Here is an 18,437-nt window from a genome sequence, read left to right as displayed (position 1 = left end):
TTTGTGCCTAGAGAGGGACAAAAAATACTGAGCATGTCAAGCAGGCTTGCGAGTGGTGCAGTCGCAAACAAATGCATACGAATTTTTGCGTAAGCACCGATTCCAGCTAGTCACACCACTGGCTGTGTACCCCGCGGCCGATTTATCGATCTCGATATATTTCCAAGTCAAGAATATAATTCTGGGATTCTAATAACCAAATGCATGCGTCTTGAATATCTATAAATATAACATCTACAGGTCGTTCCCCCTCTACTCAGACTTGGGAGCTGTCAATCTCCTCCAAGCCCATTCATACTGGTTTGCGGGCTTCACGGCCACACCAAGCGCTTCGGCCGCCTTCAACGGGAAGTCAACATTCCTCAGAAGCTCACGGGCGAGCAGTACAACGTCTGCTTTCCCTTCTTGCAGAATGTCCTCAGCTTGTTGAGGTTGCGTGATAAGTCCTACAGCTCCGACCAAGAGGTCGGGCAACTCTTTCTTGATACGTGCGGAGAATTGTACCTGTTTTGTTTTATTAGTATATAGGTAACATATACTGTCTCAAAGGATGATTTACCTGATAGTTCCACCCAACAAGAATGTTTTGCTTGACGTAGTTTCCCCCGCTGCTCACGTCTACGAGATCGACTCCCTCGGCTTGTGCCTTCCTAGATAGCTCCACGCTCTGCTCGATGCCCCAGCTCACCCATTCTCCGCTCTCGTTCTTCTCGGTCTCAGCCCAGTCTGTAGCTGAGAAACGGAAGAACAGAGGCTTGTCCCAAGCTGCACGGACGGTACGGATCACTTCGAGCGGGAAGCGCAGACGGTTTTCGAGCGAGCCACCGTACTTGTCGGTACGGTTGTTGGATATGGGAGAGTAGAACGAGTGAAGGAGATATCCGTGAGCACCATGAATCTCGATAAAGTCAACTATGATCATGTCAGTAAGTATTCTACACGAACAAAGTGTGATAAAGAGCTTACAGCCAATCTTCTTGCACCTTTCAACTGCATCCACGTAAGCCTTTAGCAAACCTTGGATACCCTCCTCGGTCAAAGCTTGAGGCTTGCCGAGATCTTCCGAATAAGGAATATCGCTGGGACCAATTACTGTATTTTTCGATTCATAAGACAAACACATTTCCCAGTGGGTTTGAAAGAAACAACTCACTGTTTTCGGGCCATCCACCATCTTCGATTCCAGCAACCTGGCTATCGGAGCCGGTATATCCTGCCTTCTTTCGACGCTCCAGCACATAGGGAGCAAACGTACTGGCCTTTCGACCAGCATGAGCTAGCTGAATACCAACGGTGGTCCCTTGCCCATGAATGAAATCGACGATACGCTTCATAGGCGCGATGTGGGTGTCGGACCAGATGCCAGGGCATTCAGGAGATATGCGGCCCTCAGGGGTGACGGAGGTTGCCTCAAGCATAATGGTTCCCGCGCCGCGGGTAGCGAATCCCTACGAAATAATCAATTCATATTCGTTCATAAAAAAAGCAAAGGAAACTGCTTACACCTAGGTGGACAAGATGCCAATCAGTCATATGTCCGTCTACAGCCGAATATTGGCACATCGGCGCCTGTGGGAGAAGAATAGTTAACAAACACAAATTAATTCAAAGATGAAGCAAAGACTTACAACCCAGATTCTGTTCTTAAATTCAACATCTCGGATTTTCAAGGGCTTGAACAGCTTTGGCACAGCTTTATTCTGAGGGTGGGTTTCCTAATAATCGACAAACCGGGACATGAGTTGAGCTCGATCCGCTCCAAACAAGATGCTCACCGCTGTATAAGGAGTGGCGATAGCAGGCTCATTCAGTGGATAAAACTCTTCCACCCCTGGTGCGGGAGTGTTCTTCCATAGATGAGGTGCTGAAACGGTCATATCGATGATGGTAGTAAGAATAGAGCAATAGGCAGGAACTAATGAATGGTGTTAGGAGCCGACTTGAGAAGAGGCTTTTATACTTGATGTGATGAAATGAAGGTGGAGGGGTTTACAAAGGCAGACCTCTCGATCGAGCGGATAAATTCAGGTAATTACTAGAAAGCTTTACTCAGCAAGCCGGGACCTCCACCCAATTTCCAATTGGAGCGAAAGAAAAAACGCTGCCTGAAATATGTTCTCTGCGATGGAGATGCTGACATAGTATGCTGACCTGAAGCTATTCAGACACGGTGCGTGCAATTACAAAGCGCGTTTATTTATTTCGGTGGTTGCACCGTTTGGCCGAGTTCACACTGGTACACCGCCACCGCGGATCTTTTTTTGGCTTCAAATTGACGTCACAGCCCCTAAACTCTTACGCATGGCTAATTCTTACTCGTCGGCAACAGAGTTACACGGTGTGAGAGCAAATAACTGCTGGAGGCTTTTTGGAAACTAGCTCAAGATAAATCGATCGCACACAAGCCAGCGCTGGGTTACTGTGTTCCTAATATATACCGATGATGGTGATACCGATGGACCAACAACCCATTTATAACCAATTCATAACCAGGTACAGATATGTATGTTACTGCAAATTCGAAATAGTATCCTCCCAGTTTCTCGATTTCATTTGTCCGTACAATGTGTATGAGGCTGGACCTTCGGGCCAATGCAACTCTAACTTGTCTCACGAGTTACCTACCAAAAAGGTGCCCAAATTTTGTAGAGGCGAGATGAATGTGTATTCCTTAACCAAATAAGCTCTAAAGCTCCAAATTCATAAATGCAATGATCATTCGGCCACTTGGCTATCATCACTTGGGAGTCAACATTCTGCTCCACGCCCTCTCATACTGTCCAGCAGGCTTCACAGCAACACCGAGCTCTTGAGCGGCGAACAACGGGAAGTCCGCATGCCTCAGCAACTCCCGCGCATAAAACAACACATCGGCAGAGCCGGACTGCAAAATCTCTGCTGATTGACGAGGGTCTGTGATGAGACCTACGGCACCGATAGCGAGGTTCGGAATGACCTCTTTGATCTGTTTTGCAAATGGCACCTAGTTAAGCGGCGACGTGAGCATTCTACATCCACATGAAAATCAATCTGGGGCAAACCTGGTACCCTGGCCCGATCGGGATCTGTTGTCCAACGTAGTTCCCACCACTGCTTACATCAATCAAATCGACACCTTCTTTGCTCAACAATTTGCTCAGCTCGATACTTTGCTGGATGCCCCAGCTAACCCACTCTCCGTTCTCGTCCTTCTCTTCCTTTGCCCAGTCCGTGGCGGAAAGTCGGAACAGCAAGGGCTTATCCCACACCTTGCGGATGGCACGGGTTATCTCTAGTGCAAGGCGAAGACGGTTGGGTAAAGAGCCACCGTAGTCATCAGTCCGTTTGTTGGAGATCGGGGAGTAGAACGAATGAATGAGGTAACCATGTGCACCATGTATTTCGATAAAATCGACTATCATCGGACGAAATTTAGGGCTGTTATGAATGAGGAGCAATAACAACTCACATCCGATCTTCTTGCAACGTTCCACCGCATCCACATAGGCCTGTATGATATCTTTGATTTCTTCAACACCGAGTGCTTTAGGAATTGGGTAGGCATCCGCAAATGGAATGTCACTGGGACCGACCACTATCTCGTACTCGTTAGTGCTATTATCATCAGAAAGAATTAGACGCATACCATTGGCTGGCCATCCACCCTCGACCTCCCTTGCAACAGTACTCTTAGATCCCTCACCTCCGGCCTTGTGTCGACGATCCTGGACCCATGGTGCCAGCGTACTTGCCTTGCGGCCCGCGTGTGCCAGCTGAATTCCAACAGTCGTCCCTTGCCCGTGCGCAAAGTCTACAATCCGTTTGATAGGAGCAATATGTGTGTCGGACCATATTCCTGCACACTCTGGCGTGATTCGGCCCTCGGGGGTTACAGCGGTTGCTTCGAGCATAATCGACCCAGCTCCTCGCGCTGCGAATCCCTGTAAAATTCATTATTCAGATACATTATGGTCAGAGTGGGAGACGAACTCACGCCTATATGGACCAAGTGCCAATCTGTCATATGACCATCAACTGCTGAATACTGGCACATTGGACTCTGTGATGTTTATTAGCGTATCATTGTCATTTGATAGCGCGGTCACTTACAACCCAGATGCGATTTTTAAACTCAACATCCCGGATCTTGTAGGGCGTAAAAAGCTTTGGTATATCTTTATTCTGCGGGAATTCATCCTATGATCGCAGATGGTTAGTTAGAACGAAGTGTAACTGGGGTGAGACGTACCGAGGAATAAGGGGTTCCAATTGGGGGATCGTTTAGTGGATAATACTCATCTACCCCGGGTGCTGGAACATTTCTAAATACGGGCGGAGAACTATCCGGAACGTCTTTGGGTATGGGAGAAGAAAATCTAAAAAATCGGAGAATTCGCGAGGCCATAGGGAAGATGAAGAGAGGGAGTGCAGCCAAGAGGGCGGCGATCAGGAGTCGACGATCGATATATCGTCTAGCCGTCATAGTTGTTATTCAGCTGACGAAAGTTCTAGGTAATTTGCAGAAGAGAGTATGAATCTGGGAAAGTCCATATGGTACTCCCATCATGACGTGCTTGATCGTGGATGAGTAAGGATTTGGCCCATTGCTCTTGAGTCGTGACCTCCACCTCGTGTTACCATTACAACTGTTACATGTTCTGGGCGCTGTCTATCGTTCTCCCATAGACCCACGTGTGTGGATATTTGTCGGGAAGCCTGAATAGTTAAGAAAACAATTATCCGAAGCCTTTGCCCAGCCTCTTAGCATATTAATCAGCGTATGCAGTAAGAGTCTTTCGCTTCAGCTGGGAGCTCGGCTAAGCAATAACAAAGTTGCATAGGGAAGTAGGCTCGGGAAACAATGGTCACTCAGCATGCCAGACAGACTGGTCGTTTACTTCGAACTCGAGGTTAAGTGTCCAGGCGAACTGCTCAGGTATCAGGATAAACTGGTATCAGCCTCGTTGACATCATATAAAGCTTGTGTGAGAGATAGAGCCTGTTCTGCAATACTGTGACACTGTACAAGGTTAAAATACTGAAAATAAGAATGTGTATTTAAGTAGGAATTGAACTGAAATCAAGGCCAATGTACACTTGCGCCCAAAAAGATTGAGCCACGTGAGCTCAAATCAATGACGCTCACGCGTTACCCGCACAATTGAGAATTCGTTTACGATGTAATACCACAATCTCTTTAGGAACAGATTCGACCACGCTCAGTGTGTGCCCGGTTTGGCTCATAGTATCTAGAGGGCTTTGTTAGGTACGTAGCGCGCTAGCACCATCACAAGAAATGTATTGCTTACTGGTTAGTCTCTTTTATTTATATCTCACTTATTGGCCTTTTCATCTTCACTCCCTCACGTCGCTGGCAGGACCAGCCGATCACGTGAGAAGATATTTTTTTGATACATTTCCATATATAAACAATACGGGAGCTACATGCGAACTAGGCAAACCGCTCACAAAAACAGAACCGAACCGTCAGAGCTACAAGGCAAGACACAGAGACAGGGGACACGAGAAAGAGAGAAAAGGAGAACACAATCACGTGAGAAGATGCCGCCATATTTGTTGTTATTGCCTTGAGGGCGAACCAATCCAAGTGAAGCTTAGTCTACGATTCAAACTGGGCTCTTAGGACCCGCGCATAAGGTTGGTAATATTTCAATGTACTTTGAGGCTAACTTAAAGAGTGAACTGGGCGTCAAATTCTCAGTGTGCAACGATGCTTGACGTCCTAACCAAAGTTAGAGTACTGATCTCCATGCGCCTCTTACATACAAGGGTGGTAGGTGGAAACACATTATTTTATCTGTGCCACGTGTCTTTCCCACTCGACGCCGACTTTACCACCATATCAACAATATTAATGTAAGTGTCCCGATTTCTGTCGATAAAGGTGCTATGGAGGCCAACATCAATGCATCGATTTTCTAGTTCTATTCCAAAAGATGTCGTTATCCAAAGCTATGACAGAATGGGAGAGAATAGATGCTCAACTCGAATGCGTTCTTGGATCATATCTCAACGCATGTCAAGCCTTAGAATCTCTAAGTACAACGCATCCGCCTGATATTCCTCCCGCCGGAATAGCATCTTCTCTACTAAAGCGCCTTGAAAACTTTCAGACTTGTCACATACAACGGCTTAGTTACTCTCGTTTCTCCTTGATACGAGCCCGAAACAAACTTTTAGGGACAGCGTGCAACCTTCCCGAGGAAATTCTAGCTGAAATATTTTGGCTAGCAGTCAAAGATGCTGACTCTCACGACCAGTTCCTTGGAAACCTCGGGCGAGCTAGGTACAAATGTCTCCACAGGCTCCTCGCTGTTTGCACAGTCTGGCGAAGAGCCGGGCTCTCTTATGGAAAATTTTGGTCCTTAATACCGTTGATGAATACAAGGTCGGCTGGGCAAGCAATTGAATACACTCTGGTGAGGTCCCAAGAGGCCAGGCTTCATCTTGCTGGGGTGGTGGGCAACACAACGGCTTCTATGTTTATCCGCCACGGCATAGATTCTAACGGCCCTCGTTTTCGATCTGTCAACCTTTACACAGAACGGTTAGCTCCAAGGTCGCAGTCTATGCGCAATGCTGTTGCCGCCTTTTTAAAGTGCAATCGGCCAGGTCGACTCGAGGAACTATCATTATGTCACCGGCCTGTGCTACCATTATCATTTCGAACTTCAGAATATCTCTTTCCCAGACTCTCTGTTGAGGATGAGATGTTGAGCCGTTTCGCTGATTCGCTCAGTGTTCTGCGAATCGCTGGTTTAAATCTTCATTGGAGTAACTTAACCCTCACAGGTCTCGTGGAATTAAGGATACAGCACATCGCGCTCGAAGAAGCCAGCCTAACGGAGTTTTTGGTTACTATCGCTTCAGCACCCAAACTACGTAACTTGTATATCATACGCGTTGCTGCTGTTCACAACCCACCCACCATCTCACGGCTCGACCGTCCTAATCTTCCAATTTCGCTTCCCATGCTGGGCTATCTTTACCTTCAAGACTTGTACAAGGATACTCTCGAGTTTCTACTGCGGTCAATTGGCGACGGAAACTACAGAACTGTTTTAAGCTATGCATCGCGCAAGTACTTCTACATCAACACCCCAAATGGAGAGGTCTACACAGGACCTGAAACACTTGACCTGCACGACTTGGGCGTTGACGCCTTGATGCTCAATGATAACCCAATTCACTCCGACAATTTCCGCCCCTTGCTTAGAACAATGCCCACTCTGAAAGAACTATATATCAACGATTCTCATCTTACTAACAAGACATTGAAAGCATTAACAAGACTCCCAGATGACCACACAGACGACAATGCATTTAGATTTCCAAAACTCCAGAAGCTTTACTTAACTTCTTGCAGTATTGATGATATTGCGGATTCAACTGCATTTAGAGACATGGTTGCTAGTCACGAAATTCAAGAACTTGGACTCAGTGTGCTATTTACCACACCGTCGACTTCTGATAAAAGGGACAACACTCCGAGAACCTATGGATTTGAAGATCCCAGGGCGGCGCCGATTCAGAGCTGGCTCCAATCAATCGTCCCTAGATTTCGTGCCTCCGTCTGCGCTGAAGAACTCTTGGAGCCAGATTTTCGTAGTGACGAATGGAGGCTGTGGTAGACATGCTTGACTTAGAATTGTTATTGCTGGCATCGGTGGTGTGGCTACAGCATATGTCCGTTACATCATACATAAGGTCTGTTTGAGTATTAATCGAATCTTTATCCCATGTAGAAAGGCTGCATATCCTGTAGAGTAGAACCGATCCTATTGAATGTCGTGTCTATCTATACGTGCTTGACTACCAGCGTATGCTATAGCTTGAAAACCTGACTCCTACTATGTTCGGTTTCATACGTTTTATAACCATATGTAACCTCCGTTCTTCCAAATCTTGAAATTATCATAACTTCCACACATCATGAAAGTAAGTTTAGAGACACTATATTTAAGCCACCCCACCAAAAAATCCATATCTTTATTGATGCCCGTTTATTGAAAAGGAATCATATCCCCATGGTTTTCTTGCATACGCAGATGCCCCCCAAGCCCTAGCTCCTGGATTTCGTGACTGATCACGACATTTTTAAGGAATGTCAATTCTAGTGTATCAACTGCAAAACCTCTAGAGATGTAAATGGTCCGGAGTCTCGGAAATAAAATGCGACTGCTCTTCATAAAAGTCTCTGCAGGTCGTACCAGGGCCTCCAAAACCTTCTGGGTAAGGAGATAATTATCCAAGTAAAGGGGTTTCACGGAGGGCATCGTTTCCAAGAGGGAACCAAGAGTCCGACCATTAATGGAGTTGGACGTGATCATGAGCATATCAACATTTGTAGTCTCAAACTCTAAGCTATCATCCCATGCTTCGCCCGCGGGTTCATCGGGGGGGGGGGGGGAGCACCCTGGCGTTGTATGGCTGCATACTAGACGATATGGTCTTGGTAACACTGAGTCAGGTACAAATAAGAAGTTGTCTTTGTACAAGTCTTGAAGATAAAATGTGTCTAGACCAGGGAAAAGAATGGTGAGATGAGACTCGGCCGAACCGTTCTGCGATGCATCCTCATCATACAGGTCAATATCGATTGATATTATTTCTAGTATTCGTAGGTTGGGTGCCGAAGTAGGAGCCAGTAAAAATTCATCCACCGCTTTAGACTCGATTGCTGTATTATTAGTTCGACGAGCCCTTCAAAGTGCATTGCGCCCCAATGAAGGTTCAGGTCGGGGATCCGCGATGTGTGGATGGAGCGTGATTGGCAAATGGTTCGTGTTCTTCGGAATATAAATCAAACAGATAACACAAGGTTTGGGGAGGGAAATGATTACGACTTGACCTGCACATTGACAAGCTATTGATGCTCCCGGGTTGGTTCCGATTCAACAAGGTCTCGATAACACGTTTAATAACATCATGGTTTCCTCACTAAATATTAGTAGCGTTGAAGCGGTCATCAAGTTTCTCTATAGTTATCAAGGTTTTGTCGAGTGAAAAATTGCTCAAATTACCAGCAAGTTTCAGCTGGGAACCCTGGGCCCTCTCGACGCTCCGATCTATTGCACCACACATCCAATCCGTACGTTCGTCTTCAAGTATGGGTATCAATGGCTATGGAGGGCCATAAGAGAGCCCGACGCGGCGCCAGGCTGAACAAACACTAATGAGGGTGTGCAAAGAGCAATATATGCTTCGAATAGAATGATTGAGCGAAGATGGTGTGCTGTAAATAGCATCATAAACGAGAGAGTGAAATAAGATGACGAGAATCTCATCCGGAAGTGACAATATTTTTGACCTGTATTCATCTCGTATTCTTAGGAGGGCTAGGCGTGCAGGATCAAGTTTTCGCATTAGAGTGCGAAAGGTGTTAAACCGGTACTCAATCTTCTGAAGCGCACTGTTTGTCTCGTTGAGATCCACTACATGTGCACCCAGGATTGAGCAAGATTCAAGGTAGGCCGAAACCATGTTTTCGAGTTTGGCGTCCAGACTTTCCCATGATTCAAGGGGTGGCGTGTATCGATTGGAACTGACCTAAGTTAATGGCTTATCGCGCAACTAGTTATGTTTACTTCAATTCAACGCTGTTATAAATAATAGTTGGCCTACTTTTAAAGCAGTGTCTCGATGCATCCCAATTTGAACCCTGGGGAAGGTTGACTTAGGGAACAGCACCAATCACGTGAGCATGGGTATATGACATATACTATGTCACTCCGAAGAGGACGACACATACACGTGAGCGTAGCCTGCAGATTCAACTCGGGCATTTACATTCCTTAAAGGAAGGCTCTTAAATTACATCCCATATTCAACAAAAGCGGTCTCGGAAAGGAACTCAAATGCCACCTTGTCCAATCCATCACTAGACACGGTCACAACGGAGAGTACTTTACCCAGTTCCATCCCGGCCTCAATCGTCGTTGTTCGTGCGGAGAATGGGTGGAGACAATCGCACCATGCAAATTTGGCCTGCGCCCAAATGCCACCCCATATCCTTCTTATCGTGAACTGTTGATCGACTTGTTTTAACAAAATCAATGGTACTCATGTCTACTGGGCATAAGTACCAAGCATGCCCATATCAATAGTGCGTTCCTTGACCGAAGGCTCTCAATCGAGCAACACACGGCATCGAAGATTGGTATACCATGAGTCAAACTCATGAAGCCAATGTTCAATATTCAAATTGCCTATCTATCTTGCAACTCTGCACTATTTGCGGGCCTTTCAAAATCCCTTAACCCCGTACTCCTTTGCTACGATAGCACTATGAATGGACGATCGTTTGATGCGCAAAGTCAACCCGGCTATCTTATTTTCACAGCCAATCAAGAACTCCCACGAGCTGTACTCCCATGGTGTACATAATTATCCTTCTATCGGACCGGAAGAGTGTGGATGAGCGGCCGGGTAACTGCCTGCGATCAAAGAGTCAGTGATCCAATCAGCAGATGGTTTCGCTCTTTCCTCGATACGTATACAAAGCTTCGGTCATGATCAATATGCCCCAGACCACATAGCATCGTTTCAATGTATTCGACTTTCTTGCGCCTGTTTCCAGATGTAGCAGATCAGATCTGCAATAATAACTTTTGGCCGATGGAATAACTTCCAGCGAATAGAAGGGGTGCTTTGGGTACAAACCTTCGGTCCGAGTTATTGAACCTTCGTCTGTACTAGGAAATGGTGCTCTCGAGTGTTCCCGTTTACTATGGATCAAGACAAATACAATGTAAAGCTTCCCTGACGACTTGACGACAGTACAAAACCTTGCGCAGGGTATACAGATCACCTTGTTCTTCCCCGACCATGAGTATACTCACTAAAATTGCCCGTAGACTTGTCTTTTACACCTACCCCCATGATCTGACTCGAGACACCACGTTGCTACTGTCATTCATGCCGCCACGAACTGAAGAGTTATATAGAGATATATGTGAGGATTGAGTTGTTTATGTGCTTCTAAAATCTTATTCCCTTGAAAATATAGATCCTATCGCGTGGAAGGTATATTAATTAATAACGCTATGTGCTTTCTCTAACCAACTGGTAGGTTTTACGCATTAGTGGTGGACATGGTGAGTAGTAACTACACATATTATTGATACCCGTGCTCAATCCTACTAGTTGGAACAAGCGCAGTGGCCAATTATTCAGCAAGACTTGCTTTTGGGGTTACTCAAATCGTGTGTTTTTGTCTTCTTGTCGCGTGAGCTGATTAACGAAATTCTTTGCAGAACAACACTAATCTTACCATCCCCGAGACTTACGTTGAGCTAGGGGTACGTGCTTATAAAATCATTCCGCTACTTACGTTAACTCAGGTTCCTCTTTAGCTTGGACAATCAGTAATCCGCCACCAATTAACCTCAACTTCTCCAGCACTCATGCCAACATTATCAGACAAGGCTGACCACAAACAACGAAGGATTTACTCATTGGAGTGAACCTAGCGGGAAGCCCATTCTAGCAGACGGGCCTCTCAAAGCCGTTAACGATACGGGGGACCAAAAGGATATATCGATCGGATCTCTAGATGTCCATACTTCCAGCTTCCTGCCGATTATTTGTTGGCCGAGGGTTAAGTAAGTGACATTCGACCCTACCGGGGAAAGGGCTGACGCTACTCACTTCTTAGCAATGGTGGGACGGCAACGGTCAAGTTTACACCTGATGTGAGATGATACCTCTGCTTAGGATTTATCGCTACTTAATTCCTTGACCCAGTTACACGTATATGCGTATTCAGGTTATAGGGGTAAGCCTATCGGCACGACGTACCTTTGGTCTACCCAGCTAAGCATAATTCTCCAGAAACTGAACTTATCCGAGGCGAGGTTGAAAACTTCTTGGGAAATTGGAACCTCTCGACACTTCTCAATTCCCCAAACGACAATAGGTTCCACTTGTTCGAAGATAAGAACGAGGGTCAGAAATTGAAGCTGACCAAGGACTAAACTGAATTACCACACAATTACACAATTGTATTTCGACTTTGAATGCTTTGGTAATAAGTCCATTCCTCTTCCATGCTGTTTCTAGGTTTGATTCTATCAATAAAATCTGGGATATCAGGCACCATAGTGATCCACGCAATGAGACATTATGGCATCTCAATGATGACTGTATACATGACTCTTTCCCTTCGCGGGGTTATTACTATGCGTAGCAGACAGCATACAGAAAGCACTTAATAAGTTCCTTATTCAAAAGCAGTCTATTTTGCTAGTTCCGCCATGGTGCACTCGAGGAAATTGAACTCTCCGAGACCTCCATGTGGTAACTTACCTTGATCGATGATATTGATAAAGTTTATCTCAACGAAGATCACATAGAACTAGCGGCCAGATGGTTCTTCGCATGGAGATATCACGGGGTCCAGGTTACCGGGATCCGGCTAGTGGACTTGCTATCAGGCCATCTACTTTCTCACAAGCAGGTCTCCGTTTACGTACCCCTAAAAACTCTCGAAGTTTCCTCATTCAAGGTCACCGCTCACGCTATCCGATCAGAGGCTCTGTATATTAGGCTCTATATGTGCAAATAATAATTTATATCACTACTCGAGTGCCGGGGACATAAAGAATTTGGCCTCGCTCGGGCTAGTCTAGAGAATCCATGTCTTCTCTACCAAGCATTGCTCGGAGGCTCCTCTTTTACACGCGCCCGTATGACTTAACTCGAGATACGACTTTGCTTTTGTCCTTTGTGTCGGCGGATCCTCATGAGTTATACAAGGACCTTTGTGAGTTATAGCTATACGGAAAATTGTAATGAGGGGCCAAACCTGATCTGTCATCAACTGATTCATGATCCTCAGATCCTACCGCTTGGAAGGTAATTGTAAATCATACTCATGCACCATGGACATTCATTTCAGCACCCTTATATCAGGTTTTACGCATGAGCGGGGGAAACGGTGTGTAAAAATGATTTGTAAGAGAGGGCTCAATGACGAGTATTGGAATATACCCTAGTGGGAGCTTCAGCCTCGGCCTTCTACTCGGCGCGATTAGCTTTCGGAGTGAGGCAATCGGTTAGTAATAATGTTTGCCTATTTCTTAGTGTCTGTCACATAACAATACTCGTCGATAGAACAACCGGAATATTACTATCCCACAGACCCACGTTGAGATTCGGGCAAGTTTGCTGACCGCTATCTTGGAGCAAGCACCTTGACTGACACCTTTATAGCTAGGACAGTTGGTAATTGCACGATTGGTGACACTTGAACACACCCTCATGTTGTGAACAGACACGATTGAGTACAAATGCGGAAGGTTTTGTTCATTGGACGCTACCCACAGCCCAAAAAGCTGGTTCTGATAAAAATCAGCCGAGAGGGACGCTCAAGGCGATTAACGATACTCAAGAACAAAAAGATATATGCATTGGCACTATCGACAATGACAAGTCGGGGTTTTCGCCAATGATATGTTGGCCGTGCGTAAAGTAAGTTAAGGGCAGCTGATAAATCTGCATGAAACTAAAACATATAACAACACAGTAATGGTGCAACAGCGGCCGTCGATTTTTTGCCGCATGTAAGTGCACAATTTTCTGTTTCACAAAAATCAAAAGTTTGAAAGCGGCGTGTGAAATAGCTAAATGTGTATGCGTATTCGGGTTTAAAGGGTACGTCCGTATTTAGCACACTCTATGGTGGGTATTGCTCAAATCCGATGAACAGAGACCGACCTGATTCGTGGTGAAGTTGAAAACTTTCTGGGAAACTGGGACCTCTCTTCACTGCAAAATGCACCCACCGATAATCGATTCCACTTGTTTGAAGACAAGAACGATGGTCAAAGGTTGAGATTAGTAAAAGATTGACATGTATGCGCCGGTTATCAGTTGTTCAGCTCTCTCAAGTCCTGGACTCAATATTTGTTTTTTGGAGCGAGGGGAGAAATTTCTAGTCGGCGGTATGCTTATCATGATCACGTGAATACATTGGGCGCACAAGTGTCTTCCCCATTAGGCCAGCCACCTGCAGGTCGATCCGTATCTCGATAGCAAGCCTGCTTGAGCATTTCACCCAAGCAACCTGAATTACCCACGAGGCTTCTTTGTGGTCCATATATGTATCGAAATCACACCTTGACTGCTTGACCACACCCACCTATCCTCCCACCGGCAACAGGCTCCTTCTCTCAAGCCGTTTGGAATAGTCGGCGAAAATAATTTAAAAACGGTATAGGCTGGGAGTCATTGCTTATTGTATAGCGCACAATGAGTTACTTTACAAGCCCAAATGATCGCCGTGATGGAATCTTCCATTTATTGGAGGGTCTATCAGTTTCGTCGTACTATCACCCGAGCCCAGCAGTCGCAACAACCAGAAACGTTCAAATGGACAGGTACCATGAACCGAGTATGTGGTTGATCCCTAGAAATCAATATCGGATAATCTTCAGCTAATTCGAATACAAATCAATGGATAGGGCCTTTGGGTTATAGCTCGTGAGTTGGCCGCTTGCGGTCGGATACGACCCTTTAATTGAAGTAGGGAATATCAGGAAACACAGTTGCGTGATATGCTTGAGCGATGACTCCAATGGCGGTCTTTGTATCCCTACTCCACGATGCACGCACCTCCGGTCTATCTGTGCAGGATGCAGAACTCAATACTTGTATAACATGATTTGTGTTCAAGGGCTAACGCGGGTCAATTGTCCTCAAACTGGGTGCCACCAGAATTTCACTGAATTAGATATTGAACGGTGGGGAGATTCGGCGAGTAAATCAAGGTGAGTTTCTTTTAATTAAAGAAATCATATCCACGATGGAAACAATGTATCCCTTGATCATATCCCAGATATCAATATCTCGTTGGGATTAGGAGGTCAGCGTTGGAGTCGCTTCGAAGTGTACAGGCGGCATCCATTCCTCGGAACAAGCGGGCAGATGAGCGAGCATCCGCAGAATACCTAAGAGCTTACACGAAACCCTGTCCTTCATGTGCAGCACCGGTAGGCATGATCATGAGACGACAGCATTTTCCCATTTATTGACTAGTTTAAATTGCTAGATCGTGAAATTCGGTGATGGATGCGATCACATGAAATGTGAGGATGCCTGACTCTTGAATGATTTGATCGATTTTAATATGGTGGCACAGGTGCACCGCCGGGAGGATGCGGGTTCGAATTGTAAGTCCGATCGTTTATGGCCAGGAACAGTGGATTCATCACTACTGTAAAGCTGTTGGCTGTGTCTCTGTGATTTTGAGCCCATTAGACAAGATGGTAACCACCGACACGAGAATTTTTGCAAACACTATCGACCCATGTGTGGGTAAACTGCTGTCAAAATCCCGGGTAAAAACATCTTAGATGATTATTCATGGCAATTCTTCTGGCAATTTATATGAACTCATATTTTTGAATATATTATTGTGGTCAATTGTTGATTTCTGTATATCCTTGGAAATGACAGGATTTAGACTTTCAGACCCCCAAGATCGCCACCTGCTACAGTAAGGCAAACGTATACAAATAAAGTCAAGTTAGGTGAGCGGAGCCACACGGATGATCCTTATTTTGCAATTTGGATCTTCCCAAGTTGTCAACTACGATGACTGGCCATGACTGTTAGACTATTAGAGAATTCGTCGGATGCCGAATGTTTGCTTGAAGAGTAAGTTCATCTGAAAATAAGAATGCTGCAATCGTGTGGTGAACACAAAGCCGCGGCCGAGTGCTGGAATCCAGGTGCGTCTGATTCAAGCACATTTTGGGATCAAGTTGGAATGTGGAACACGGATTGATTCCCCGGTTCGATATTGCACCGCTAGGTCCGAACATATCCAGGCTTGTTGGTATCCTATGGGGATCATTGTCTTCTTTCTTGGGCTGGAGCCCTGACCAGCTGGCTCTTGGAGGGTACTCCAAGACAACAGTGGGTCACCACCAATACTCGGCTTGGTCTACGGCTACTCTCTTTGGTGATTAACCGTTTATTACCAGCCTATCATACCACACCGGGATGTCGCCTAAAGTCAAAGTAATTAATGCTGACACTGTAGGTCTGGAAATTAGCACCGATCCTGGAGGGTATGGCGGGAGGCAGGCCCTAAGTCCGTTAAATTGGGTCGCAAGAAGTGGGGTTAACCTATTGTCTGTGATGTGTAAGCCCCCACACGGTTATGGCCGACGAGATCGAAGCTCGGCTTAGGGTCAAGCTTAGTTCATTACGCGGTCAACATGGCATAACGGCCTAAAGGTTAATTGTGCGCACATAGTATAAATCATCTCCGTTGTTCCTGGTTCAACTCATCCCCACAATCATCATCTATGTCTTCACTTGCTCCTCTTTCTACCTCTTATTTATGGCCAGGTCCTGGGGCACTCATATTACTCGGGACCTTAGCCGTATTACTATCATTGCGTTTCTATCGTGCTAGATCCAGCAGGCTACTGCCTCCTTCTCCGCCCAAACACTGGTTCTGGGGCAACAAGGACATCGTTAGCCAGCCGTACCGATTCGTAACCCTGGGCACGAAATACAAAGATACTCTAGGTATACCTTTTTTCTGGTCGCCACATATGGATGAATGTCGCTGACATCACTATGTCTTTGCACGTACCTAGGGGACATCATTACTACCACTACACCATTCGACACGTTCATTACCATCAACAGCATAGAATTGGCCACTGAACTACTGGAGAAACATGCATCTGTCAGTGCCAACCGACCAGGCAATTTCATGATTCAAGATCTGTGGGTGGCTCGTGTCAATCAGTCGTGGCAGGGTTTCTGATGAACCTTTAGCCTTGGATGGTCAGAAGGAGTATCCTTCCATCAACACGACGAATGGCACAAGAAACAAAGGCGCATACTGGCTTCAGCGTTGCACCCCACAGCTGCGCGATCTTACGAGCCACAACACCTAGATTCGACACTTGAGCTACTCAGACGCATCTCACAGGACCAAAAGTCATTCCAGAAGCATGTTAGCGATATCGTCGGCGATTTCATTTTGCGGCTGGCTTATGGTTATACGCCTAGCCAAGATGACACAAGCCTTGCCAGTGTGCATCGAGCATTCTCGTACTTGGCCAAGGCTTCGGCGCAATATTTTCTCGTCAACGATTTCCCCATTTGTAAGTTCCGCTTTATATAGGTTTAACATTTGGTCTGATAGGTTTTCCCCGTCAAGTGAGGTATCTTCCCGCTTGGTTCCCTGGTGGGGGGTTCCAGACATTTGCTAAAGAAGGAAGGGAGTCCCGAGTCATGTATGCGAATACGCTGTTTGATACGGTGTTTGAACAAGTGGTGGGTGGCTTGGATTTTATAATTCTTGTCCGATCTAACTACGAGGTCTAAAGCGTAATGGCGGGGCGGAAAATCCCTCGTACGCTTCGCAGTTACTCGAGGCCAAAGGAGGGGCGAATATCACCGACATGGACATGGAATTGACCAAGTGGACTGCGGCCTCGCTGTTCACAGGTACGTCAACAAAACTCAGTGTGTCTTCTGTCTTTCTAACATCTCGGGCATGTTATTTTAGGAGGCTCTACCACGGTAAGATTGCTTATTCCAAGTGGTACCATCTTCTCTGATACTGAATCTGACTTTTCCAGACTGTTGGGTTGATATGGGCGTTCATATTAATGGTATCGCTTCACCCTGAGACCGCCAGGCTCGCACAAGCAGAGATTGATAGTATAGTTGGAAGAGAGCGGGTACCGGAACTGAAAGATCGGGAAAATATGCCGTACACAGAAGCGGTACTACAGGAAGTAATGAGACTCTGTCCCGTTGTCCCATTGGGTGCGTTCACACACATGTCATTAAGTGACAGTAGTGTTTATAGTTGTCATAGGTCTGCCTCATACCACTACAGAGGATATCCAACTCAGAGGATATCTAATTCCAAAGAATTCGACCATCAATCCCAACATCTGGTGCGCTCCGAGATGGTTCTTGTTATGGTTTAACTCTAACCGCCACCGTTCAGGGCCATGCTTCGCGATCCAAAGCACTTTTCCTCCCCGCACACGTTTGATCCGTCCCGCTACCTAAAGCCGGTACCTGACCCCGATCCCCGCAAGTACATCTTTGGTTTTGGCCGACGTGTATGTCCCGGACAGCACGTAGCCAACAATGCTACTTGGACCATGTGCGCTGGTATCCTGTCGGTTTTCGACATACAGCCCGGCTTGGAACTGCTCTCAAAAGTTGAGCAACTTGGGGGCCCTGGATCTGTGCAAATGCATAAGCTATTTCAGCCGTACCTGGTATAGTGAGTAAAACTTTAAGACTAGGATTGGGCTGCCTTTTGACCTGTCTTATCAAGTGATCCGCTTCCGTTCCCTTGCAGTCTTGTTCCTCGTGACCAAGCAGCTTTAGATTTGTTGTCAAATAGCACCCTTTAGAGAATATGTAGCTGTAGGCTTCGCATAGAATTTTAG

General features: G+C 46.1%; 5 protein-coding genes across 5 annotated transcripts; 3 read left to right on the top strand and 2 right to left on the bottom strand.

Annotated features, from left to right (window-relative positions):
- Positions 1-252: 252 nt before the first annotated feature.
- Positions 253-1,877, bottom strand: RhiXN_12226 (NADH:flavin oxidoreductase/NADH oxidase; the record flags this gene model as incomplete). The annotated part of the gene is made up of 7 exons (XM_043332041.1): positions 253-504; positions 560-912; positions 967-1,092; positions 1,154-1,448; positions 1,504-1,569; positions 1,629-1,715; positions 1,776-1,877. The coding sequence occupies 7 exons, from the start codon at positions 1,875-1,877 to the stop codon at positions 253-255; spliced, it is 1,281 nt and encodes a 426-aa protein (XP_043186802.1).
- Positions 1,878-2,737: 860 nt separating this feature from the next.
- Positions 2,738-4,462, bottom strand: RhiXN_12225 (NADH:flavin oxidoreductase/NADH oxidase; the record flags this gene model as incomplete). The annotated part of the gene is made up of 7 exons (XM_043332040.1): positions 2,738-2,983; positions 3,042-3,394; positions 3,449-3,574; positions 3,626-3,920; positions 3,974-4,039; positions 4,090-4,176; positions 4,229-4,462. The coding sequence occupies 7 exons, from the start codon at positions 4,460-4,462 to the stop codon at positions 2,738-2,740; spliced, it is 1,407 nt and encodes a 468-aa protein (XP_043186801.1).
- Positions 4,463-5,936: 1,474 nt separating this feature from the next.
- Positions 5,937-7,631, top strand: RhiXN_12224 (uncharacterized protein; the record flags this gene model as incomplete). Its single annotated transcript, XM_043332039.1, has 1 exon — positions 5,937-7,631. The coding sequence occupies one exon, from the start codon at positions 5,937-5,939 to the stop codon at positions 7,629-7,631; it is 1,695 nt and encodes a 564-aa protein (XP_043186800.1).
- Positions 7,632-10,827: 3,196 nt separating this feature from the next.
- RhiXN_12223 (uncharacterized protein) lies at positions 10,828-11,975 on the top strand (the record flags this gene model as incomplete). The annotated part of the gene is made up of 10 exons (XM_043332038.1): positions 10,828-10,954; positions 11,009-11,025; positions 11,072-11,096; positions 11,146-11,204; positions 11,256-11,300; positions 11,355-11,366; positions 11,422-11,603; positions 11,657-11,693; positions 11,746-11,776; positions 11,833-11,975. The coding sequence occupies 10 exons, from the start codon at positions 10,828-10,830 to the stop codon at positions 11,973-11,975; spliced, it is 678 nt and encodes a 225-aa protein (XP_043186799.1).
- A 661-nt stretch (positions 11,976-12,636) lies between these two features.
- RhiXN_12222 (cytochrome P450 family protein) lies at positions 12,637-18,401 on the top strand (the record flags this gene model as incomplete). The annotated part of the gene is made up of 17 exons (XM_043332037.1): positions 12,637-12,763; positions 12,839-12,855; positions 13,213-13,224; positions 13,274-13,461; positions 13,526-13,562; positions 13,623-13,653; positions 13,709-13,829; positions 16,424-16,539; positions 16,611-16,743; positions 16,795-17,126; positions 17,183-17,298; positions 17,352-17,472; positions 17,534-17,547; positions 17,607-17,796; positions 17,849-17,930; positions 17,984-18,268; positions 18,323-18,401. The coding sequence occupies 17 exons, from the start codon at positions 12,637-12,639 to the stop codon at positions 18,399-18,401; spliced, it is 2,001 nt and encodes a 666-aa protein (XP_043186798.1).
- Positions 18,402-18,437: the final 36 nt, after the last annotated feature.

This window comes from Rhizoctonia solani, chromosome 15 (assembly GCF_016906535.1).
Source record: "Rhizoctonia solani chromosome 15, complete sequence".
Taxonomy (NCBI): Eukaryota; Fungi; Basidiomycota; class Agaricomycetes; order Cantharellales; family Ceratobasidiaceae; genus Rhizoctonia; species Rhizoctonia solani.
Note: the sequence above shows the minus strand (reverse complement) of the source record. Positions and strands in the feature narration are given on the sequence as shown.